The 25,238-nt window shown below is 39.8% G+C and overlaps 1 protein-coding gene across 1 annotated transcript in view; it reads left to right on the top strand.

The window, feature by feature from the left end:
• Positions 1-25,238, top strand: part of LOC133425059 (dedicator of cytokinesis protein 9-like) — a 135,234-nt gene that overhangs the window by 6,705 nt on the left and 103,291 nt on the right. The window contains exon 2 of the mRNA XM_061715720.1: positions 13,731-13,847. Coding sequence (XP_061571704.1) covers positions 13,731-13,847 — 117 coding nt within the window. The remainder of the gene's footprint in view (positions 1-13,730; positions 13,848-25,238) is intronic.

Genomic DNA, 25,238 nt, shown 5'->3' with positions numbered 1-25,238 from the left:
CGAGAAAAAAGTCGAAATGTCGAGAAAAAAGTTGAAATGTCAAGATTAATGTTGAAGTACAATCTTGAGAATAAAGTCGAAATGTCGAGGAAAAAGTCAAAATGTCGAGAAAAAAGTCGAAATGTTGAGGAAATAATCAAAATTTTGAGAAAAAAAAAAAGCCTTAGAATGAAGGCAAGACATGCTGCATGTAGCTACAGTATATTAGTAACTGGGGAAAGATTTTTTTTCATTATGCACTTCGAGAAAAAAGTCTGAATTTTGAGAAAAAAGTCAGAATTTCGAGAAAAAAGTCGAAATGTCAAGAAAAAAGTCAGAATTTCGAGAAAAAAGTCGAAATGTCAAGATTAATGTTGAAGTACAATCTTGAGAAAAAAGTTGAAATGTCGAGAAAAAAGTCGAAATATCAAGATTAAAAAAGGAAAAAGGAAGGAAAAAAGGAGAAAGAAAAAAGATTTAAAAAAGGAAAAAAAGGAAAAAAAAGGTCAAACATTTTTGAAAAAGCTCCAGGGAGCCACTAGGGCGGCGCTAAAGAGCTCTAGAGCCGTGGGTTGACGACCCCTGGTCTACAGGACATCAGCAGCCATCATTGAGAGCCCGGTGGTGTGGATAGAGCATCCTGGAGGAGCGTTTCTAACATCTTGTGACACCAAATTGAAATGAGAAATAATAATCTTGAAGCTTGAAGCTTTTACAAAGGACTCATTGGTGTAATGGCACAGATGAACCTCTGTGTTGCATCAAGCTCTGGAGGGAACGCTGGTGCAGTCGTTATGCTGCTGCTGAGAGAAGCATCCCTTCTCCTGGGAATCTGCAGAGCTAAAATAAAACGCAAAGGAGGCAAGTTTATTTGTACAGCACAATTCAACACAAGGTAATTCAAAGTGTTTTACATCAACATTAAAAGCGGCAAGATACAATTAAACAGTAAATAACAAATAAAATGAAATAAAATGATAAGAAAAGAAGTAAAATAATAAAAAGCACAAGTTGTTAAAAGTAAGGGCAGTAGAGTACAGCAGGTACATCTCATTCTTAAAATGGCAAGAATTATGTTTCTATACAGTCAAAACGTACAAAAACCAGGTCAAATACAGTATTACAAAAGTAATCCGTAACAATTCGTACGGTGAATTAAACCAATTTGACAATTCTATGCCACAATGCCTGTTTCCAGGTCTTATTTCACACAACTGACGAGAATTACGTATGTTTCTATACGGTCAAAATGTACAAAGACCGGGTCAAATAACGTATTAGAAAGTAATCTGGAACAATTCATATGGTGAATCAAACCAATTTGACAATTGCCTGTCTTCAGGGCTTATCCATAACAAAAATCACAAGTATTTAATTTAAGAGTATGCTTAAATAACAAATAAAATGAAATAAAATGATAAGAAAAGAGGTAAAATAATAAAAAAAGTTTGTAGACAAACTGTGAATTAAAAGTCATCATTTAAGAGGAATGAGCCATTAATTGATCTGTGTGTTTCAACATGTAGATCAGAATGTTTGAGTGGTCTAAAAGTAACGTGTATAAAAAACCTTGATCAGAAAATAGTGTTATTTAGAAAGCAGGTGAATCATCCAGTAGTTGCTACGGTTGTCGGTGTGAACATGATCAGCGGCGCGCCGGTCCTCCTCACCGAGATGTTTGACGCTTACGTCAGAATGTCAGCGGGACTCCATCAATAAGCTCAAAGGATGGGGAAAAAGGGAAAAAGAGTTCAACTGAGGGGGCTGAACTACTAGAACAGGGGTCAGCAACCCAAAATGTTGAAAGAGCCATATTGGACCAAAAACACAAAAAACAAATATGTCTGGAGCCGCAAAAAATGAAAGGTCTTGTATAAGCCTTAGAATGAAGGCAAATGGTGCAAGTCAAAATGTGGAGAAAAAAGTCAAAATGTGGAGAAAAAAGTCAAATTGTGGACAAAAAAGTCAAAATTTCGAGAAAAAAGTCAAAATTTCGAGATTAATGTAAAGTTAAAGTACAATCTCGAGAAAAAAGTGTAAATTTTGAGAAAAAAGTGTAAATGCCGAGAAAAAAGTGTAAATGTTGAGAAAAAAGTCGAAATGTTGAGAAAAAAGTCAAAATTTCGAGAAAAAAGTTGAAATGTCAAGATTAAAAAAGGAAGAAAAAATAGAGAAAAAAGGGAAAAAAAGAAGAAAAAAGCAAAAAAAACAAGAGAAAAAAATAGGAAAAAAAGAGAAAAAAAAGAGAACAAGAAGAAAAAAGGGAAAAAAAGAAGAAAAAATTGAAAAAAGAAGAAAAAAAGGTCAAACATTTTTGAAAAAGCTCCAGGAGCCACTAGGGCGGCGCTAAAGAGCCGCGGGTTGCCGACCCCTGTACTAGGAGAAGACATAAATCGCTTCGTACCACTCTATAATTGTCTTTATTCTTCTGTTATTATTTCCATCAAAAGAAGCAACAAGAAACAGATGCACCAAAGCCTCCTCACTCAACTTCACTGCAACAGTTTTTGATTTTGGAACCAAGTGAAGCTGATTTATATTCTTTAGATAATTTGGGATGTGTTAAGCTCCATCCAGTGAAAGATAAACATAAAAGTGTCACTTTTAATGCTCTGATTTTCACTTTTTCAACTTGGATGGCCCTTCAGGTCGGGGTCTCCCATCCATCACACGCCTGGCAGACGAAGGGTTAGGAACAACCACTGCTGGATAGGTGTCAATATTTTACAGGCTTTCCTGTGTTTTTAGAAGAAGCTATTACTCTGAATGGGGCATTTCAGCCAGTCCCTTTGAAGACGGTACACTTCAAACAACTTCTGCAAATGAACACAGAGCCCTGCGGTGTAAAATGTAAAACTCCCTCACTGCACTGCACACACTGGCCTGCCTTTGTACTAAATTTACTTGGGAGCAGTGGCAGAGACAGAGACTCCAGCCTTTGAAGTAATCCCGGCCCATCGTTTGTCATCTTTTCCCACTGACATTCCACCTCCTCCTCTCGTTCTGGGTGCTCCAGAGAGCCCCCAACTTCTAAGCCAATAGAGAATATTGGATGAGTTATTAATCATGCTGGCTGAGTCAGAGAGACTTGTAAACATCAGTGTGGTGCTGGAATTGTGGTTACCGCAGCATAACCAAGCACCCCCCCCTTCAAAATAAAAGATTTGCATACATTTTTCCCTAATTGTTCCTCACTGAAAACTTGAAATGTCATCATGCTGAAACAGACTAATAGAAAGCAGCTTATCTTGCGCGCCTCTGCTGCTCGATGGACGGCGTTCCTCGGAGAGAGCCGTGCTCTTCCCCGGAGCGTCTAAGGGGCAGCAGTCTTGGTGTTCCTCGGCTTATGTCCTGTGATACAATTATCCGACTGAAACATGCTATTGTCAGTCAGCATGTCCAAATTTGACATGTCAATATCTTAATAAAATAGTGTAAAAATGCAAGACTTGAACTGTAAGTACCGTTGCCTGACTTTTGTTGCTTACATCTAAATTCAGAGAGCTGGTATGTAGGGAAGATATTAGGGCCATGCAGGAGAAAAAATATTTGAGAGGGGAAGATTTTTTTTTATTGTGCACATCGAGAAAAAAGTTGAAATGTTGAGAAAAAAGTGGAAATGTCGAGAAAAAAGTGGAAATGTCGAGATTAATGTTGAAATACAATTTCAAGAATAAAGTCGAAATGTCGAGAAAAAAGTCGAAATGTCGAGATTAATGTTGAAATACAATTTCAAGAATGAAGTCGAAATTTTGCCTTTTTTCTCAACATTTCAACTTTATTCACAAAATTTTGACTTTTTTCTCAACATTTCAACTTTATTCACAAAATTTTGACTTTTTTCTCAACATTTCAACTTTTTTCTCAAAATTGTACTTCAACATTAATCTCGACATTTCGACTTTTTTCTCGACATTTTGACTTTTTTTCACGATATTTCAAGCTTTTTCGTTGAGAATAATGTTGAAATACAATTTCGAGAATAAAGTCGAAATTTCGTGAATAAAGTTGAAATACAATTTGGTGAATAAAGTGGAAATGTCTCCTCTGTTTTTACTTTTTTCTCGACATTTCGACTTTTTTCTCGAAGTGCATAACGAAAAAAAATCTTCCTCTAAAATATTATTTTTATTTTTCTCCTGCCTGGCCCTAATACTCTTCCTTAGGTATCAATGAGATTGATCAGGAAACTTTATGGGCTCATTCGTAATGTGGAAATAAGTTAAAACCACCTAGCCAGCAGAGGGCACTGCAATTAGCAGATGTTGATGCCTATAATTTGATATTTTTTACAGATAAATAAAAAGGTTGGGGAGCAAATATGAGTTTGATATCCGTCATCACTGGAAACTTTGATTAAAGTGTGATCCGGGGGACATTGTTGTTGCAAGATTGCTCGGTCTTCGATCATTGCTGCTTCCTTTTATACGCCGTGCACTTATTTACTTTCTCGAACTCTTTCTTTGGCAAAAGAACCAGGGTGCATGTTGTGGGATAATCACCCAGCTGCACCAAACGTTATCAGTGGCTCTCTAAATCAAAACAAAGTTGATTTCTTCTCATTAGCAGCTGCAGGCTGAATGAAGTAAGATAAGCTTTGATTCTGGAAGTACTGCTGCATTTTTTGTACGTCCTTTAGTCCTTCTTATTCCAAGTAAGTCAGTCGCTAGTACTGTTCATCCCTCTCCTCTTTTTTCAGCTGTTTTCTATGTTCAACATAGATGCAGTTGGAAGGTAGGGGAGGTATGGTAGGGCTGGGGATCGATTGAAATGTCAAGAATCGATCCGATTCTTAAGATTCAGAATCGATTATCACAATTTAATTCTGAGGGGGCTGAACTACTAGAACAGGGGTCAGCAACCCAAAATGTTGAAAGAGCCATATTGGACCAAAAACACAAAAAACAAATATGTCTGGAGCCACAAAAAATGAAAGGTCTTGTATAAGCCTTAGAATGAAGGCAAATGGTGAAAGGAGAAATGTGGAGAAAAAAGTCAAAATGTGGAGAAAAAAGTCAAAATGTGAAGAAAAAAGTCAAAATGTGAAGAGAAAAGTCAAAATTTCGAGAAAAAAGTAAAAATGTCGAGATTAATGTTGAAGTACAATCTCGAAAAAAGGTGTAAATGTTGAGAAAAAAGTCGAAATGCCGAGAAAAAAGTGTAAATGTTGAGAAAAAAGTGTAAATGTTGAGAAAAACTGTAAATGTCGAGAAAAAAGTCGAAATGTCGAGAAAAAAGTCGAAATGTTGAGAAAAAAGTAAAAATTTTGAGAAAAAAGTCGAAATGTCGAGATTAAAAAGGAAAGGAAAAAGAAAGAAAAAAGGGAAAAAAGAAGAAAAAATAAAAAAAACAAGAAAAAAAGGAAAAAAAGAGAAAAAGGGAAGAAAAAAAGAAGAAAAAAGGGAAAAAAAAAATAGAAAAAAAGGAAAAAAAAGGTCAAACATTTTTGAAAAAGCTCCAGGAGCCACTAGTTGGAAGGTAGGGGAGGCGCATGGTAGGGCTGGGGATCGATTCAAATGTCAAGAATCGATCCGATTCTTAAGATTCAGAATCAATTATCACGATTTGATTCGATCCGATTCCGATATTGATTTGGGTTAGTGCTATTAAAACTGTTTTTTGAGCTGTTACCTGAATTATATGACTGTAGTTATGCAACATATTGATACTAGTATTACATTGAGATTCAACAGCAAATCATCATCATCCTTCGACTGTCGTCGAGATCCTAGATGTCACTTCTTTCCATCGGGTCCTGTCGGCCATTGCTGCTCCCAGTTCTTGGAGTGTAAGTCCTGTGTCCTTGGAGATTGTGTCAGGATAAGTGTGAGGCCTGGTTCCTCTGGATGATTGGGGGAGTCGCCATAGCAGGATGTCGGATATTACTTGATCCTTAGCACGTTAGCAAAGACCTGCAAAGATTGCTCTACGGCGTTCTACAGTTGTAGATCTGTTCCTTGGTTGGATGAGTTTTCCAGGAGATGTTTTTGACACACATGAGGAGTCTTGTGTATGTGCCGTTGAGCCGGTCTTGTAGTTCCTTCCTCATAGTCCAGGTCTCAGCACCAGATAATAGGATGCTTTCAACACAGGCCCTGAAGAAAGAGACCATGATGGAGGTTGAAATTCCTGACTGCCAGACTCTGAGGAGTTTGTAACAAGTGTTCCAGGCTTGTCCCTTTCTGGCAAGAAAGTCTTTTCTGCTGTCAGCCACATATGAACCCAGATATTTAAAATCCTTGACTTCTTTGATGTGTGATCCATCCCGTGATGTAATACTTCGGTGGTTGGAGTCCTCATTCATAAGCATGCATTCTGTTTTCTTTGAGTTCAACTTGAGTCAGACAGCAAATATTGGCAGCTAAAGATGCTGTAAGGACCAATCACCTCCCAGAATGCTGATAGAACTGCTTTCAGAAACATTGTGTGGGTCAGAATTACCGTATTTTCTGGACTATAAGCCGCACCCGCTCTATTTTTAAAAAAATAATTAAAAAAAGATATACAAGCCGCACCTGCTCTATTTAAAAAAAAAAAAAGATATGCAAGCCGCAGATATTTATGTTGTTAGATTAGATATTTACTACATGTACAGAAGGATTTTGAACTGTAAATGATGTACATGTTTGTACCTAAATAGATCCTTTCCTAACAGTGTCTTTTAACACGGCAACAACTTTGCTGATTAAAAAGGGAAAGAACCAAGAGAAAATAACCAGTATTTATTTATCTATTCATCTGTTTAAAATCTGCTTCTACCTACTTCTATCTGCTAAAGAAAAAGTAGCGTATTCTTCTTTGCATTTATTTTGTCTTAGTTTTGATTCTAATTCCGGTTAGAGCTCTTTAATCAGGCTTTTAACTGACTCATTTAACTCTTTTACATTTTTTATGCTCACCCCTATTTTTATTGGATCTTACTACTGTTTTATATTAGTCATTAGTTTATCCTGTTTTATCATATTTTATTTTCATTGTCTTATCTCAATGTTTTATCTAAACGTTTTAGTCGTTATTTATGGTCTATTTTATACATTCTACTGTCTTATTCTTTTAGTTTTTAATGTCTTGCTTTCTAGACATACTTTTAGGATTTTATGTTGTTATACTTTTTTAAGGATTTTAAGGGCATTAATATGTTTTATGGTTATTTGTTTTATGTAAAGCACTTTGTGTTGCATTTTTTTGTATGAAAGGTACTTTATAAATAAAGTTTGATTTAATTTGATTTGATTTAGAGCGCCCCGTGCGGTGGAAGAAAAATCCACAGAATAGCCGCACCTTTGTATAAGCCGCACGGTTGAAAACCTATGGAAAAAGTGGCAGCTTATAGTCCAGAAAGTACGGTACTTTTTTGGGCAAAAACAAAAAAAATCCAAAAGTTGTAATGTAATGATGAAAAAAAAAAAAAAATAAATAAAAAAAATTGTTCTTTAGACATATGAATCGATTTTTAGGAATTAATATGAGAATCAATCTTTTCAACACAGGCCTAGCGCATGGCGACGTGATCTCAAGGCCTCGTCTACGTTTGTAATGAGGGAGTGGTCGATATCCCCTCATCTCCTCCTCACACTAATCACCGTCTGTACTCGTAGTAAAAACACACGCGCTTGTTCACACACACATCCTTCCAGCTGCACAGCTGTGGAGCTGGGCGGGGAGACGGAGCAGGGGAGGGACGGGGAGGGAGGCTGGGCCGTCCTGCCGGAGGACGGGGAGAGAGAGAGAGAGAGAGCCTCACCGGACATCTGCAAAGCTTCACAACCTTCACAGACTGGAGTTTTGTTTGCAATGCGGTCTGACCCCCGGTGATCGGCTGGGGCAGCTGGGACGGGGCAGCATGCAGGGCCGGGCGGGCAAAGCCCCCAAACGGGAGCTGGTCATAGAGTCCCCACAGCAGTACAAAAGCCTGGCTGAGATCGAGGCAGAGTTGGAGGGGGGGACACAGGTGGCAGCGGTGAGTCCGTGTGCTGTACCATCCTTTCTTTTTCATCTAATCTCTGGTCTTCTGTGAGTTACTTGTCATTTTGTGCTGATACAATCTGATTGTTTAGGAGTGTTTAATCTGATGATTAGAAATTCTTTGAGGAGCAGCTTTGAAGATTTTATTTTAAAGAGGTTGGACGGAAATGGGAAGGAGCAGCTCCGGGCTATTCCTCTCCAGGGGGCTGAATGCTGATCTTTTTTAGGAAATGGAGCACTTGTGGCTCCCTTCGTTCATTAACTGTTCCTTCGCCTCAGACACCAGGTTCAGTGCAATAAAACATGCAAATACACACAAACTTACCTTTGTCAGCATTTACAAAAACATTTTTGACCATCACCATATGAGTTTTGCATTTGTTTGAGTTAATTTCTGGCAAGTCGCAGAGCTGACATGTGTTTATTGTTATCTTCTGTCTGACTGGCAGCCGTCCAGTCACTAACACAGCGGATGACGCGTTGCTTGTCCGGTGATCGTTTACATCTACGGGGACGACAAGTGTTGACGGGTAATCGCCTTAGTTGGCTGGGTGAACACAAGTGTCCATTTCTTTGATGGCACGGTTAATTATGCATAGGGCAAAAAGAAAAGTATTACCAAGTAATCTACAGCAGTTGTTTGGTTTTTCGAATCCAGAAGTTATAGATCATAGAAGGAAATATAATTTCAAACATCAGTATGCAAGGACCACTCTGTATATCGGTTGTGGGAGTAAAACTGTGGAACTCTCTACAGAATGATTTAAAGGAATGTACAAATTTACTTAGGTTCAAAAAAATGTATAAAGATAAAATATTTAAGTTATATGATCATGAATATGCTGGGACTTAAACAGTACTATTGATATACGTAGTTGGTTTCTATTTAAGTGTATATTTTAGTGTAAATATTGGTTACATTGACTGCTCTTTTTGTTTTGGTATTGAATAAGGGGCAGGTAAAATAAGACTTGTCTTCATCCTGCTCCTTTTCGGTCATGGGTGTGTAGATTGAAGTGTACAAATGTACTACTGTAATATTGTCAAACTATGCACTACCATGCACGAAATAAATAAATAAATAGAAATAGAAATAGAATTGGTCTCAGTTTGTGTTTACGCTGGATCCATACCGATGGGCTCATTGAAATGATCTGGATCTGCACCTACAAAGCCCTAACGCTTTTCACTTTTGTTTTAACGCCACATGAGACAGACTGGATGAAAAAGCTTAACAATATTGGGATAATATTGAGGACGTCCTCCAGATGCCACCAGAAGAGTTCTGACCACTCAGTGTGGACAAAGGACATGTTGTGGTGTCTTGAGGTTCAATTCAATTCAATTTTATTTATATAGCGTCTAATACAACAGATGTTGTCTCTAGACGCTTTCCAGAGACCCAGAACATGAACCCCGAGCAATTATTACATAAACAATGGCAGGTAAAAGAGGGACCGGGACCGCAGGCCAGAATGCAGCTCCCGAAGCTCCGGCCTGCAAACATGCACAAAAGAGAAAAAAAAGAGAAAAAAAGGGGGGCCAGCAAAAGAGACTACAGGAGTGATGGACAAAAACGATAGCTATGAGATACTTATAATAAATAAAAATGGAAATGGAGAAGAGAGGAAGGGACACCAGGTGTTTGCTGCGGGACTATTTATCCTTTACATATAGCAGGTTGGGGACTGGGGCTCATGAATGGAACTTTGTTCATACAGACGCCAACATTTTTGGAGGCCAGATGAACACCAGGTGAACACCAGGTGAACACCAGGTGAATACCAGGTGAATACCAGGTGAACACCAGGTGAACACCAGGTGAACACCAGGTGAACACCAGGTGAACACCAGGTGAACACCAGGTGAACACCAGGTGAACACCAGGTGAATACTTTTCCCACGCAGTTTTTGCAGCACACACTCCTTTCCTGGGGGAGGCTGTGGGGACTGCTATGCCATAAGTGGAGGGGGTGATGTGACTCATCTGCAAAAAGGTTTAGGCAGAAGGCAAATGCGTTTTTCCTCTTCTCCGTCTCCCACCATCCTTTGCATGCTCAGGATATAGGATTGAATTGAAGTAAAGATTTGATGCAACCTGTTGGCGTCCTTTGCACCCGGTGCGTCATGTGGGGTCCAGCAGCAGTCGAGGCTGGGAGCTGGTTCCACTAGAGAAGAGCCTGATAACTGAAGGCTCTCAGTGCGTCTGAAATGCCATTCTAAACAGTTTATACTCAAAAAGTATACTTAAGTTCGGCACACTTTTGAGTAAATATCAGTAGTATGCATTAATTTGGACGTACTACTCAGAGCCACACGGCACTTCCTGCCGTTGGGAGGGGGAGTTGTTACCATGGTAACATCTCACTTAACGTTAACTTAACTTAACTGCTGCAGCTTTGCTTGGTACCGGTAACTTTATCCTCCATTTTTGTTGGTTGCTAAGTATCTGTGCAGCACTTAGCAACCAAACACTGCTGCATTGCATTGTGGGAAGTTTCTGCTTAGCTAGTGTCCATCAATTCATACTAATAAATTTCTTCGGAATGAGTATGGATAGTACATACTATTGTGTACGTACTAATGTTTCGGACGCACTTACTAATCTCACATACTGTTTTTGCTACTCATTAGGGTGGAAGGATGGAATTTCGGACGCAGTTTCTGGGTCCCACACGACTGTTGGAACTCTAGGAGCTGCAAGCTTCTGCAGAGTTTAGAGCAGGGCTATTCAATTGGCGGCCCGCGGGCCACATGCGGCCCGCCAGGAGCTTTTATGTGGCCCCTGGTCATATTTCAAAAAAAAAAAAAAAAAATTTTTTTTTTTTTTTTTTTTTTTGTAATAGTGATGCACCGAATGTTCGGCCGAAAATAGCAAAAAAAACACTTTCGGTGTTCGGTGGAATAAATGGGGGAAAAACCGAACAGTTAATAACGGCGTGTGGTGACGCACTCAAACAGCGAACAGCGTGGAGTGAGGGGGTGTGGTGTTAAACGCAGCAAACATGTCAGCATGTCAGATCATTACTTGGATGTGGGGAAAAAGCAGAGTACACGAGAAATGATCCAGGCTGAGTTGGATTTGGAAAAGCCGCTTGGTGATGGAGACGGTCACGGGGCGCACAGCGCAGGAGATCGGGGGGAGAGCGCAGAGAGAAGGGCCGATGCTGTGGAGAACCCTCACTGTATGTTTGACGAGATCCTCCAAGAAAATAACCCAGATTTTTACAATTATTATACAAGGCTTCAAATTGCGATGATTAGCCCCACCGCGACCCGATTAAATGGATTTGAATGGGAGATAATAACACCCGATAACACCCGATTTCATATCACAAGTTGCTTTTTTATGTGACATTATGGGGCACCTTAACAAACTCAATCTGCAGCTACAGGGGAGAGACTCGAGTGTGGCTGAGATCCTCGAGAATGTAACTGCGTTTCAGGTCAATCTGAGTCTGTTCCTACCTGACATAACGGGGAGGAAGATCCATTTCCCCACGCTACGCAGTGTCCCTACCCATCTTGGTGGAAAGTGGTGCTTTGTCATTATGGCGTGTTTTATTAAAAGTAGGTCAATATCAACTTCATTAAGTTTGGACAATGCATGGTTTCAAAATGAACTTGCATTCAAAATAATATTTCTTTATCTGAATATTATATTTAACATTCACAATGACTAAATCTGGAGACAATTAATACATAATTCATATGTAAACTAGATATATTCAAATGTATATTATACATAAGTCTTCGTCTTTGAGCGCAAAATACATTTTGAAAACCCCCAAATTTTCAAATTGTGCGGCCCTCTCCATACAGTCCTTTTGCAGATGTGGCCCCCGGCCGAATCTAATTGAATACCCCTGGTTTAGAGGATAAAAAGCATGTTTTATATATTTTAGATCTTACAAAATAGCTTGCCTTAGCATTTGTACACACGCACGCACACACGCACACACACACACACACACACACGTGGTCTCTAAGGAATGAATTGCAATATCATTGGCATGACATCAAACATTATGATTTAAATAATCACAATACACCGCTGGGAAGATTTTAAATGTCTGTTAAAGGTTAGAATATGTTCTTGCAGGTTACAAAGTGCCTGAAAAGATCTCCAAAACAAGAGCACAAACCTGTCTCTCTGTTCATGCGGGCACCACTGCTTCAGGACGGAGATGTGGAGAACGGGAAATCCTCAGCTTTAGTTTCGGCATCATTATCGAGCCATGCTGCGGTTTTAGCACCAGATACAACCGCGCTTTGTTTCCTGTTTCAATCTCTAGGCTAAACAAAACAGCTATCACTTAAAAAGTTGTGGACTGTTATCAATCCACTGTCGCTGAAAGTGCAATCATTTATTTGAATTAAACTATGAATAAATCAAAGCCTTGTTTATTCCCTAAATATTTTAATATCCAATCACAAGTGACCGTAGGCGTCACGTCTGCACATGTGTTTTCGGAGGGAGCGCACGTTAGCATGCTTCTGCAGAAACTTAGCATAGCTCTTTTATCTTACTGTCAAACAGCAACGCTTGCAGGATTTTCAATGCCCTCTTATTTATCCTCCACGCTGTTTCTGCGCTGAGCCAGTGTTTTCCTCCGCTCTGTCTCAGAGCAGTGATCTGTAGAGCTGCAAGAAGCTCTCACTGTACGGTGTTCAGATGTGGAACGTGAGCTCATGACTGTGACTGGTACAACTGCCCCCAGACTCCCGCTCAGCCGTCCACTCCTCCCGTCGCCCGTCTCCTCCCCCTGTAACCCACATTCAGGCCGTGCCTGTGCCAGATCCCGCGTCTGTTACCGTCATCCAGTCACTCCGTGAAAGGACAAAAGCTAATTGTTGTCCGGACAGGGAAAGTATATAACAACCCGGGCACTGATACCCTTGTTGATTTATTTTACAACTGCATCTTATAGTGATGTTGTACGGAAGAGTATTAGGGCCAGGCAGGAGAAAAATAGAAATAAGATTTTAGAGGAGGAAGATTTTTTTTTTCATTATGCACTTTCAGAAAAAACTTGAAATATCGAGAAAAAAGTCAAAATGTCGAGAAAAAAGTCAAAATGTCGAGAAAAAAGTCGAAATGTTGAAATAAATGTTGAAGTACAATTTCGAGAAAAAAGTTGAAATGTTGATAAAAAAGTTACAATTTTGTGAAATAAGTTGAAATGTTGAGAAAAAAGGCGAAATTTCGACTTTATATATAACATAATGGAGCATAGAAAAGGAGAGGAATTATTAAATTAGAATAACAAATAACGAGCAATGTCTCAACTTATTACATTTTTGTTTTCTACTCTTTTGAGACATGTGAAAAAAATCTTAAAATCGTTAATAAAATTACAAAAATTACAAAATTAAAATGACAATTTCTCCATATGGCACAATGAATATGGTACTTAAGTACCCAGTAACAAAATTATATTAATAATATCGAGAAAAAAGTCAAAATGTCGAGAAAAAAGTTACAATTTTGTGAATGAAGTTGAAATGTTGAGAAAAAAGGCGAAATTTCGACTTTATTCTTGAAATTGTATTTCAATATTATTCTCGACATTTGGACTTTTTTCTCAAAATTGTATTTCAACATTAATCTCGACATTTCGACTTTTTTCTCGAAGTGCACAATAAAAAAAAATCTTCCCCTCTCTCAAATATTTTTTCTCCTGCATGGCCCTAATACTCTTCCGTAGATGTTGACTTGTTAATCAAACAAAACTTGAATGCAAGGATACCGAGCTGCAGCTTATGGCGTGTTCTGCTTCCTCTAGGTGAAACCCAAAGTCATTGAGCCATTGGACTATGAGAACGTTGTCCTCCAGAGAAAAACCCAGATCGTCAGCGATGCTCTGCGTGACATGCTGCAGTTCCCCACGGATGACTTCCAGGTAAGAGAAGAGAATGCCCAACAAGCACCGCTTTAGACGGTACATTTCTGTTTTTTTTTTAAACTTTGTTTATTAAGATTTTCAATTTTTCATAAAGACTGGTACAAAAAACAAAGACAAAAAACAAGATTATGGTTATCATCTAGGTAGAGGCAGAACATGCATGAACTACAATATAAAACATGGTATGTACAAAGGAAGTGATGCCCTCAGAAATATGTAATGTCAGAGCACAGAGTATGATAACAACAAAACAAACAAGAAAAGACAATACTAATCACAAGTAGGCACTGTCACACATGACGCATGGAGATCAGAAGAAATAAAGCATGGTGGTTTTTTAAATTTGTGGGCAGGATTCAATGATTATGGGACTGCAGACAATTGGATATATCTTTAATGTGTTTCAGGAAAGGGTTCCACAATTTAGACAAGGCCTCTCATGGAATGCTTGATTTTCTCTAGTTTCAAAAAATAGAGTAAATCCCTTATCCAGTGAGTAAAGGTGGGGGGTTTTCCTCCTTCCATTTTAATGAAATGAATCGCCTGGCGAGCAGAGATAAGAGACCAAAATTCTTCAAGTTCAACACATGACCAGAACCTGCGCGCATGAGTGGCAGGCATTAACTTGCAGCGATTGCAATCAGGAACATCACATCAGGAAAGAATTTTGACATCTTTAGTCTAGTCCGGGGGTCGGCAACCCGCGGCTCCAGAGCCTGGTGGCTCCTTGGAGCTTTTTCAGAAATGTTTGACCTTTTTTTTCTTTTTCTTTCTCTTTTTTTTTCCCTTTTTTTCTCCTTTTTTCTTCTTTTTTTATTTTTTCTTTTTTTCTCTTTTTTTCTTACTTTTTCCTTTCCTGTTTAATCTCGACATTTCGACTTTTTTCACGAAATTTTGACTATTTCCTCGACATTTCGACTTTGTTCTCGACATTTCGACTTTTTTCTCAAGATTGTACTTCAACATTAATCTTGACATTTCAACTTTTTTCTCGAAATTTAGACTTTTTTTCTCGAAATTTTGACTTTTTTCTCGACATTTTGACTTTTTTCTCGACATTTTGACTTTTTTCTCGACATTTTGACTTTTTTCTCGACATTTCGACTTTTTTCTCGACATTTCGACTTTTTTTCCTCAACATTTCGACTTTTTTCTCAACATTTCAACTTTTTTCTTGACATTTCGCCTTTCGCCATTTGCCTTCTTTCTGAGGCTTATACAAGACTTCATTTTTTGCGGCTCCAGACATATTTGTTTTTTGTGTTTTTGGTCCAATACGGCTCTTTCAACATTTTGGGTTGCCGACCCCTGGTCTAGTCCAATGGGTCTGATGTATGTTTTTGCAGTGCATTAAGCCATGCCTGGCGCAGATAGATGATTATCTAATTTGGAATAATTAATTCCGAATTAAAAAACATCATGTGGCCAGTGTCAGATTCCCACTCAGATTCCCACTCTCTTTTTAAGGAGAGATAGGAGGAGCACTGCACCTGAAAAAGCCTACTGTATAGAGAGGATATGACACCTCTAAGAGTCGGTGGACGCTCTTTAGAGGGTACATTTCTGTTTTGTCCTGCCCCATCTCAAGGTCACAGGACTGCATGAACCCCATGCTAATAACCCGTCAGAAACGTGGCCATGAATGCATGTGGACTGCATGTGACCAGCAGCCTTTGCAACTGTTTACATGCTCCAGAGCTCCGCTGCTTGTGTTCGTAGCACATTTCACACCGTGTCAACATTACATCACAGTGCTGGGATGGATCTCTTCAGTGTCGGCTGCTCCGCTTGGAGGAGATGGAGAAAACAAGGGCAGGGACACATCCAAATGTTTATCCATTGTTGAAGTCTCCTGAGAAGAAAGAGCTAGCGCCAAACTTTTTATTACTCTTGATAAAATCGTGCAAAGTTCAAACCAACAAGGAACATTTCAAAACTAATATGTTAAAGAGTGAAGATGTCTTTCTTTCATGATAATGACGTTTCGTTTTTGATTCAATGGATTGACTTTGTAAATGGAGCATCAAATGTGGATTACTGGTAATCCATGTCTTAAAATAGCACCGTTTCACCCTTCTTTGCATGAAATTTACTAAAATAATTACACTTTACTCGGAACTATTCGGATGAATAAGTTTACTAATTAAACTGTACATTTGTGAGTTTAAAACAATCTGAGGAGATTTGGGTTTGATGGCGATGAAAGAAACAACAGAAACTTTACACAAAACAGAATTAAACACATTTATGAACCGACATAGATGGCAGCAAAAGTGCCTTGTAGGAAATCTACACCCGACCGACCGTTAGTAACTGCGTGTTTGCTTGTATGAGTGCGTATCTGCTTCGACCTCATCCGTCCATCTGTGTAACCTGCCATATGTTTTACATCACCGAGCCCAGAAACGGGAGGGAAGGAGGCAGCCAGACGCATGGGTGCGGCTAGCACATGTGCTGCACAAAAACACTCAGATTGATACAAAGCCATGCACGCAGTCACTGGCCATGCAAGGTATGCGATGGGTGGTGAGAGGTGGAGTGGCCTGTTATGGATTAACTCATCTTCACTGACTTATTGTGCGTTCATGCAGAACACAATTTGTCTGTATACATGCAAACCTGAGATCATAATATTTAAGATAAGACAGTCAAGTCAGAGTAATGTGACTCTATTGAAAATCCAGAGCCTTTAAAGTTTTGATGGCATCGTTCAGAAATGAGTGTTTTTTTTTTTTAAACCAAACTTTATTGAAAATATATGAACTCTCAAAGAGGATAATGGAAAAATATCAATTTAAATGCAATATGAAAAGAAAGGAAAATAAAAATAGAAAATGGGGATTCTTGAAAGGAATACAAAAAAAACAAGGCGCTCTAATAATTAAAAGGTGCATATGAATAACAAAATAAATTAAAAGTATTTTATGCAACAAATCCCTGATCCCTGATAAGCTAGCAAGATTTGAAAGAGGCACCCCTAAGCCCCGCCCATTCGGTCCGAATGACACGGATTGGTCCAGGTCCAGGAAGGGAAAGAACCAATCAGATGCCTTCATTTTAAACCTCACCCCCCCGCCCTGTCCCATGCGTGCACTCGCTTCCAGCCCCCCGTGTCCACTTCCCACGGGTCCTCCTGGGCTCACAGCGTCCCAGTGTAACCCCCCTCCCTCCCCTCTGCCACGGACCCCCAGTAGTTATTTCCAGAGCGGGTCGGTCCCATTGTGTGTGTGAGAGCGGGGAGCAGAGCCGTTAGCCGTCCGGGCTGCTGCTGCAGGACTCTGCCCAGCAGCAGCAGCCCGCGGGGATACGAAGAGCCGCAGCAGCCGTGAAGAGCCGCAGCAGCTCTGGCTCGGAAGCTGTATGGGGTCCGTGGGGATGTAGGCGTCTCCATCACGGCGAAAGCGGAGAGCGCCGGTGCACGGCACGGCAGCGCTCCGCCAGCCGCGCGGCTGGCGCAGCGCTGCCGTGCAGGCTCTGTTGCCACAGCTACACCGTAGGGTACACCGTAGGGTACGACGTAGGGTACGACGTAGGGTACGCCGTAGGCTACGGCGTAGCCGTGGCTCTAGAGCCTGCACGGCACCGCAGTGCTCCGCCAGCCGCACCGGCACTGGCCGGGATGGAGACGCCGGTGGGCAGGATGCACGTTTGGGTGGGCACAACCCCCCCCTTCCCCCCCTAAAACCGCCCTCGCTTACAGGTGAATGAGACATGGGGTAGTTTTGCTGTAAATGTGCTGTCCAAAATGTTTAATAATCGTATGCGCGTTCGTGTTTGTGGGGGCGTGGCTTTGGACGGAGCGCTCGTGGGTGGAGGCGGGGGGCGGGGGCGGGGCTTAGAGGAGGCGCCACTTTCAAATCTTGCTAGCTCTCAGAAGTTGCATAGAATAACTTTAAGCATTTAAATTCACATAATGGAGCATAGAAAAGGAGAGGAATTATTAAATTAGAATAACAAATAACGAGCAATGTCTCAACTTATTTTACTTGCATTTTTGTTTTCTATTCTTTTGAGACATGTGAAATTTTTTTTATAATCGTTAATAAAAGCCCGGAAGGAGGGTTTACAATTTCTCCATTTGGCACAATGAATATGGTACTTACCCAGTAACAGAATTATATTAATAATATCAGAAACAGAAAATTCCAAATCATCCATGAATAAAATAATATGGCTTAATTCAAAAGGTGGAACATTATTAATTTTAAGAGATATCCAATTGTGTATGTCTGTCCAGAAACAATGAGACAAAGGACATTCATAAAACAAATGATCCAGTGTTTCTTCATCTTTTTTGCAGAAGGAACATTGATCTACCTCAAATTGAAATCTTTTTTTTTAAGAAATTCTGCCACAGGATAGACCTTTTTCACGATTTTAAAATTTACTTCTTTAACTTTAGGCAAAATAGGCTATTTAATACATTTGGAATACACTTTGTTTAATGTGTTTATATTTACCATGCAAGAATCCTGTCGAATTATCCTTCTGCAAAAATCATAGAACAATCTGGACAGAAATGAAGTACTTTAGAAGAGTTCATTCTGGTCTCCTCCCAGCACTTGGCATTGCCCCACAGTGCTACCGCCTGCAGGAACATGCAACACTGACCCATCAGAAGCCATCACAGGCCCAGTGATGACTGTGGAAAGATTGCTGTTAATTGGGTGCCAGTAGCACTTTCTCACACCTGACTGGCAGCAATTCGCTTTGGTCAGACTGACTGCTTGTTTGCTACGATTGAATTGGCGGGAATGCAGGTGGAGCAGAGGCTCAGACGTCCATGTTGGTGCAACTGATGCACATGTGAAAGGTCATGGAGCGTAATAGCACTCATAAAAATGAAGAGTCGGAAACTAATCAGTGGTTTTCAGTTAAATCCTGAATTGATGCAGTAAGACTGGTTACACTTCAAACCTGTCAGGATGTGTTTAATATTCACCTCAACTGATGATTTATGTGGACTGATCAATGCTGGGTCAATCATAGGGATGGGCGGTATGGACTAAAAAATGTATCACAATAATTTCTGGCATTTATCCCGATAACGATAAAAATGACGATTAAAAAAAAAATACCAATTCAACTCCATCTTTTTAACTATAAATCTTTCTTCTTTCTTTCTTATCTTTCTTTCTTTCTTTCTTTCTTTCTTTCTTTCTTTCTTTCTTTCTTTCTTTCTTTCTTTCTTTCTTTCTTTCTTCTTTCTTTCTTTCTTTCTTTCTTTCTGCTCATTTCTTTCTTTCTTTCTTTCTCTTTCTTTCTTTCTTTCTTTCTTTCTTTTCTTTCTTTCTTTCTTTCTTTCTTTCTTTCTTTCAGGCTCATATCTTTCTTTCTTTCTTTCTTTCTTTCTTTCTTTCTTTCAGGCTCATATCTTTCTTTCTTTCTTTCTTTCTTTCTTTCTTTCTTTCTTTCTTTCTTTCAGGCTCATATCTTTCTTTCTTTCTTTCTTTCTTTCAGGCTCATATCTTTCTTTCTTTCAGGCTCATATCTTTCTTTCTTTCAGGCTCATATCTTTCTTTCTTTCTTTCTTTCTTTCTTTCCTTCCTGCCTCATTTCTTTCTTTCTTTCCTTCCTGCCTCATTTCTTTCTTTCTTTCCTTCCTGCCTCATTTCTTTCTTTCTTTCCTTCCTGCCTCATTTCTTTCTTTCTTTCTTTCTGGCTCCTTTCTTTCTTTCTGTCTTTCTTTCTTTCTTTCTTTCTGGCTCCTTTCTTTTCTTTCTTCTTCTTTCTTTCTTTCTTTCTTTCTTTCTTTCTTTCTTTCTTTCTTTCTTTCTTTCTTTCTTTCCTTTTCTTTCTTTCTTTCTTTCTTTTCTTTCTTTCTTTCTTTCTTTCTTTCTTTCTTTCTTCTTTCTTGTCTTTCTTTCTTTCAGGCTCTCTTATCTTTCTTTCTTTCCGGTCATATCTTTCTTTCTTTCTTTCTTTCTTTCTTTCTTTCTTCTGCTCATTTCTTTCTTTCTTTCCTTCCTGCCTCATTTCCTTTCTTTCTTTCTTCCTTCCTGCCTCATTTCTTTCTTTCTTTCTTTCTTTCTGGCCTCCTTTCTTTCTTTCTTTCTTTCTTTCTGGCTCCTTTCTTTCTTTCTTTCTTTCTTTCTGGCTCCTTTCTTTCCTTTCTTTCTTTCTTTCCTTTCTTTCTTTCTTCTTTCTTTCTTTCTTTCTTTCTCTTTCTTTCTTTCTATCTTTCTTTCTTTCTTTCAGGCTCATATCTTTCTTCTTTCTTTCTTTCTTTCTTTCTTTCTTTCTTTCAGGCTCATATCTTTCTTTCCTTTCAGGCTCATATCTTTCTTTCTTTCTTTCTTCTTTCTTTCCTTCCTGCCTCATTTCTTTCTTTCTTTCCTTCCTGCCTCATTTCTTTCTTTCTTTCCTTCCTGCCTCATTTCTTTCTTTCTTTCTTCTTTCTGGCTCCTTTCTTTCTTTCTGGCTCCTTTCTTCCTTTCTTCTTTCTTTCTTTCTTTCTTTCTTTCTTTCTTTCTTTCTTTCTTTCTTTCTTTCTTTCTTTCTTTCTTCTTTCTTTCTTCTTTCTTTTCTTCTTTCTTTCTTTCTTTCAGGCTCATATCTTTCTTTCTTTCAGGCTCATATCTTTCTTTCTTTCAGGCTCATATCTTTCTTTCTTTCTTTCTTTCTTTCCTTCCTGCCTCATTTCTTTCTTTCTTTCCTTCCTGCCTCCTTTCTTTCTTTCTTTCTTTCTTTCTTTCTTTCTTTCTTTCTTTCTTTCTTTCTTTCTTTCTTTCTTTCTTTCTTTCTTTCTTTCTTTCTTTCTTTCTTTCTTTCTTTCTTTCTTTCTTTCTTTCTTTCTTTCTTTCTTTCTTTCTTTCTCTCTTTCTTTCTTTTCTTTCTTTCTTTCTTTCTTTCTTTCTTTCTTTCTTTCTCTCTTTCTCTCAATCAGACTTTCAGACTTTCCAAATCCGGCTTTACACAAAAACGTCATCAACGGGAATTTATCATTTTTACCGCAAGATGAAATATCACCCTTTCCTAGTCAATCATAAATGACGCGATTATTCTTGCAACCATCTGTTGCATTAGGAACAAATCATATAGAGTAACAATAAGCGATACGTGTGGTATGGATTCAACTCAGCTGATTTGTATTGGCGTGAATGTCACAAGACTGTATCCTATGTATCAAGTGATGTTGGTTAAGACATTGAAGTGATATACAGGAAAATGCCGGGTTTCTGGGTTCTTTGATGGGAGCATTTCCATTAAATACAAGAGGACGACGCACTGCTGTTTGAATAGTAAGGGAGTTAAAAAGTGAGGACCGAGGTTTAGGACTGGCATTTGCTGCTGGGGATAAAAATCCCAGAAGTGTAAATGATCTTTGTCAGTGGACTTTTATAGCCCATACCATTACAGAGCTTGGCTTATGGACGTGCTGCTGATATCAGCCCGGAAAATCCCATTTATCTTTGGTTCAGAAGGTCAACATTTAGCTTAGATTTTGCACAGTTGCGTGCTGGACGTGCTGGACGTCACCAGGCCTGGACATGTTACACGTCCGCCGGCTGTAGAGACTAACTGGACTATATGAACGCCCAGCAGACAAAGAATCGATCCCCCGAAAGGCTGAGACTGGACAGCAATAGAAAAAAAGGCAGCACATAACAGCAATGCCCCATGGGTAGTGGATCAAAGAGCGGTCCACAGCAGTCTCCCAGAACATTCGTCATTACAATGGCCAAGAAAATGTCCAGACACCAGGCCAGACCAAGTGATAAACTAACCACACTGCATAAACATGGAGCAGCATTAATGAAGTAGCTTCTCTTAGATGGGACACACCCACGAATGGTTCACCCAAGGCTGCACCTTCCTGACCACCAAGGACCCGCAGTGAGTGGTAGTTCCATCCATCTACTGGCCAGTGCCTGCCTGGGCACGGCATCAGAGTTCCTGTCAGAATTCCTGTCAGGGATAAGTGGACACAAGGCTCAACATCACAAGAACAAACTAAGACTGTAAGATAAGGCGAAACAACCTGTACTGCCTGGATCGGGGGTCGGCAACCCAAAATGTTGAAAGAGCCATATTGGACCAAAAACACAAAAAACAAATATGTCTGGAGCTGCAAAAAATGAAAAGTCTTGTATAAGCCTTAGAATGAAGGCAACACATGCTGCATGTATCTATATTAGTTATAACTGGGGGAAGTTTTTTTTTTCATTATGCACTTCGAGAAAAAAGTCGAAATGTCGAAAAAAAATTCAAAATTTCGTGAAAAAAGTCAAAATTTCGAGAAAAAAGTCAAAATGTCGAGAAAAAAGTTGAAATGTTGAGAAAAAGGTTGAAATGTCAAGAAAAAAGTTGAAATGTCGAGATTAAAAAGGAAAGGAAAAAAGAAGAAAAAAAGAGGGAAAAAAGGAAAAAAGAAAAAAAAGAAGAAAAAAAGAGAAAGAAAAGAGAAAAATAAATGAAAAAAGAGAAAAAAAGAAGAAAAAAGGAAAAAAAGAAAAAAAAAAAGAAGGAAAAAAAAGGTCAAACATTTTTTAAAAAGCTCCAGGAGCCACTAGGGCGGCAAAAGGCAACTTCATGGAGGCTGTGAAGAAGTTGGCTTCAGTCAAATACCTGGAAGGAGAAGTCCAGACCATTGACACATTTACCCCAACAGCATCACGTACCCCACTGGTACTAAACAGCGTAATTACACGGCATTCATGCCCCCATGTCCCTGTCCATGTTGTAGTGTGTGATGAAGTTTCCCAAAGTGGGTCTCAGGTGATAACATTTTCTAAATTGAGTATATTTTCTGTTTAAAGGACTCTTTCTCGCCTTTGTTAGGGCCTTTGCACTGACAGTGCAAAGGCCCTATTGTATCTGTAGGAATTGTTCTAGTTCTCATTTTTATTTTTATTTTTCCGACGAAATAAGGGCCTTTTTGCCCCCCTAAACGTGCCCCAAAAGTAATCAAATTTTGCACGCAAGCTAGGCCTGGCGAAGAATTTGATATTTAATGGTTTGCATTAATGGGCGTGGCAAAATGGCTCAACAGCGCCCCCTAGAAAACTTTGTGCCTCAAGCCCTACAATACGGTTTGACCTACATGCACGAAAATCGGTACACACCTGTATCATGTCGCAACTTAAAGAAAAGTCTCTTGGCACCATGGCCGAAACCAAACAGGAAGTCGGCCATTTTCAATTAATCGTGTAATTTTGGCACAATTTATGCCATTTCTTCGGCCATTAATGTGGCCCGAACCGTAACGTGCACCCAGGTGTGGTATACATCAAAATGTGCGTCTCGATCCTGTGACGATGCGCATTACTTTTCTCAGTCAAAAGCGTTACCGTGGCGACGATAAACGCCAAAAAGCGCACCCACCCTTCATCTGATTGGTCGATATTTGATAGTTCCTACTTTCTGCCATAACTTTTGAATGGTTTGACATAAAGACTCGTGGATGGTGTCATCGGACTCTGTTTTGAGTGCTTGACTTTTATTGGTGAAAATTGCACGCGGGAAGGCCCGTTCATCGCTGCTTGCAGCTTTAATTATTATTGTTTTTCTAAAGCGTAACGTTTATAAGCATGAAAAACCTCCAAGGAGGTTAAAATACACTGTATGAGTGTGGACGAATGACATCCCATCACGTTGGGAGAGAGAATGATTTTAAACTAATAATACATTTTCCCACCTGATATGTGTGACTTTTGTTTAGTAGCCTGAGTATCTTTTTCAGCTGCTCACTATTCGGCCTATTTGCACGACTGTGTTGGCTAAAGACCGAGCTGATCGAATCAGACCAGAGGCTCAGTCAGCATGTGCACTTGCCGGTGTAGGAATAGGAGATTTACGACAGAACTGGGTCATTATGCCACTGCTTCCAGCTCGTCTTTGTGGGTTGAGTAGAAAAGCAGATCACTGTTAGCGGTGGGAGCTGCAGCTACTGATGGCTCCACTCAGCCGTCCCAGCGGCCGGTATTCCCTGAGGCTCCTTTCCTTCCCTGGATATGGAGTCTCAATCTTCTCCCCTTTGCCGGGTCGGTCTAATGAGACTAGAAGGGACTAAGAATCAGGACGGGTCAGGTTGTGATACTAGTTATTTTCTCTCTGGGGTGTGCCTATAGTCTTTGCTTTCTGCTTGTCGTCACATTGCAGTATGTGCTGTTTTTGACTGACTTGTTTGGTGTTATGCAAGATAAAACTACTAAAGGTTACATGTGAATGTTTCTAAAGCTGGGATGTTCCAGCCATTGCAGAGGTCTTCCCTTGACAGTACAAAACGGCCTTGTGATCCTAAGCAGCCACTGGGCCGCCCTGCAGCTGAGAGCACACGCTTTAACTTTGAGACCGTGGTTCACTTTATGACCTGACTGTTGATACAGCCACATTTTCAAGGAAACAGGAATTAAATCATCTTGCAGAATAATTTAAAGGGGACCTATTATGAAAAACACGTTTTTTCTTGCTTTAACATATATAAAGTGGTCTCCCCTCAGCCTGCCAACTCAGAGGAGGAGGAAAGAAACCAAATTCTGCAGTGTCTGTACAGCCGCCCGGATGAGCCGTCCGGTCTGATGTGGATCTACGAGCCAATAAGATTCTGCGCATTTTCGTTACGTAACCAAAATGCAAACCACGCCCACAACTAAACACCGTGTCCTAACTGCATGCGAGCGTCCGACTATCACGTCGCACTGCGTGACATCGGACGCTCTCTGTCCATCTCCCTCCAGCAGCTGCCACTTTGTTGAGGTTGTTGTAGTGAAATGAGGAGGAATCATAGAGATAACTTCTCATTTCAACTAACTGGATCAGCCGTTCCTCATCCATGACTGTTTCCTACAGCGCTTTCAACCGGCTTTCAACGCGAGCGTCAGGAAGAAAATAGAAGCAGGGCGTCCGACAAATGTTCAGCTCAAAACGGCCAGTTAGGACAGTCCAATAGAAAATAAAGCAATGGAATTGATTTTGTTGCTGACGCTCGCTCGCATCGCATGCAGTTTTAGGACACGGTGTTAGGACACGGTAACTCCGCCGGCCGTATGGGCTCAAATTAATGATGCCTAACTGTTTCCCAAGTATATTAGTGCGTGTGTGAATGAATAAATGAGACGTAAAACGTAAATTTCTTTGTAGAAAGGTGCTTTATGAAAATAAGTCAATTTACTTGTATTAGTTTGTAGCCCAGTCTTGCCACATCCAATATGGCGGCGACGTCAGTAGGAGATGCAATGTGCTGATTGGCTCTCCAGAAACGCTTTGAAACCCGTGCCAAAGATCGCTGATTGGCTCTTAGTTTTGGCACGTCAAAACACTGCCATAACTCATAGTTGTAAAAAAAGTTTGTAGCTTTTGAAAAAAAGTTTGTAGCTTTTGTAAAAAAAGTTTGTAGCTTTGTAAAAAGTTTGTAGCTTTGTATCTAGAAGTACAAATATGTTTTGC

Source organism: Cololabis saira, chromosome 24 (genome assembly GCF_033807715.1).
Source record: "Cololabis saira isolate AMF1-May2022 chromosome 24, fColSai1.1, whole genome shotgun sequence".
In the NCBI taxonomy this organism is placed as follows: Eukaryota; Metazoa; Chordata; class Actinopteri; order Beloniformes; family Belonidae; genus Cololabis; species Cololabis saira.
Note: the sequence above shows the minus strand (reverse complement) of the source record. Positions and strands in the feature narration are given on the sequence as shown.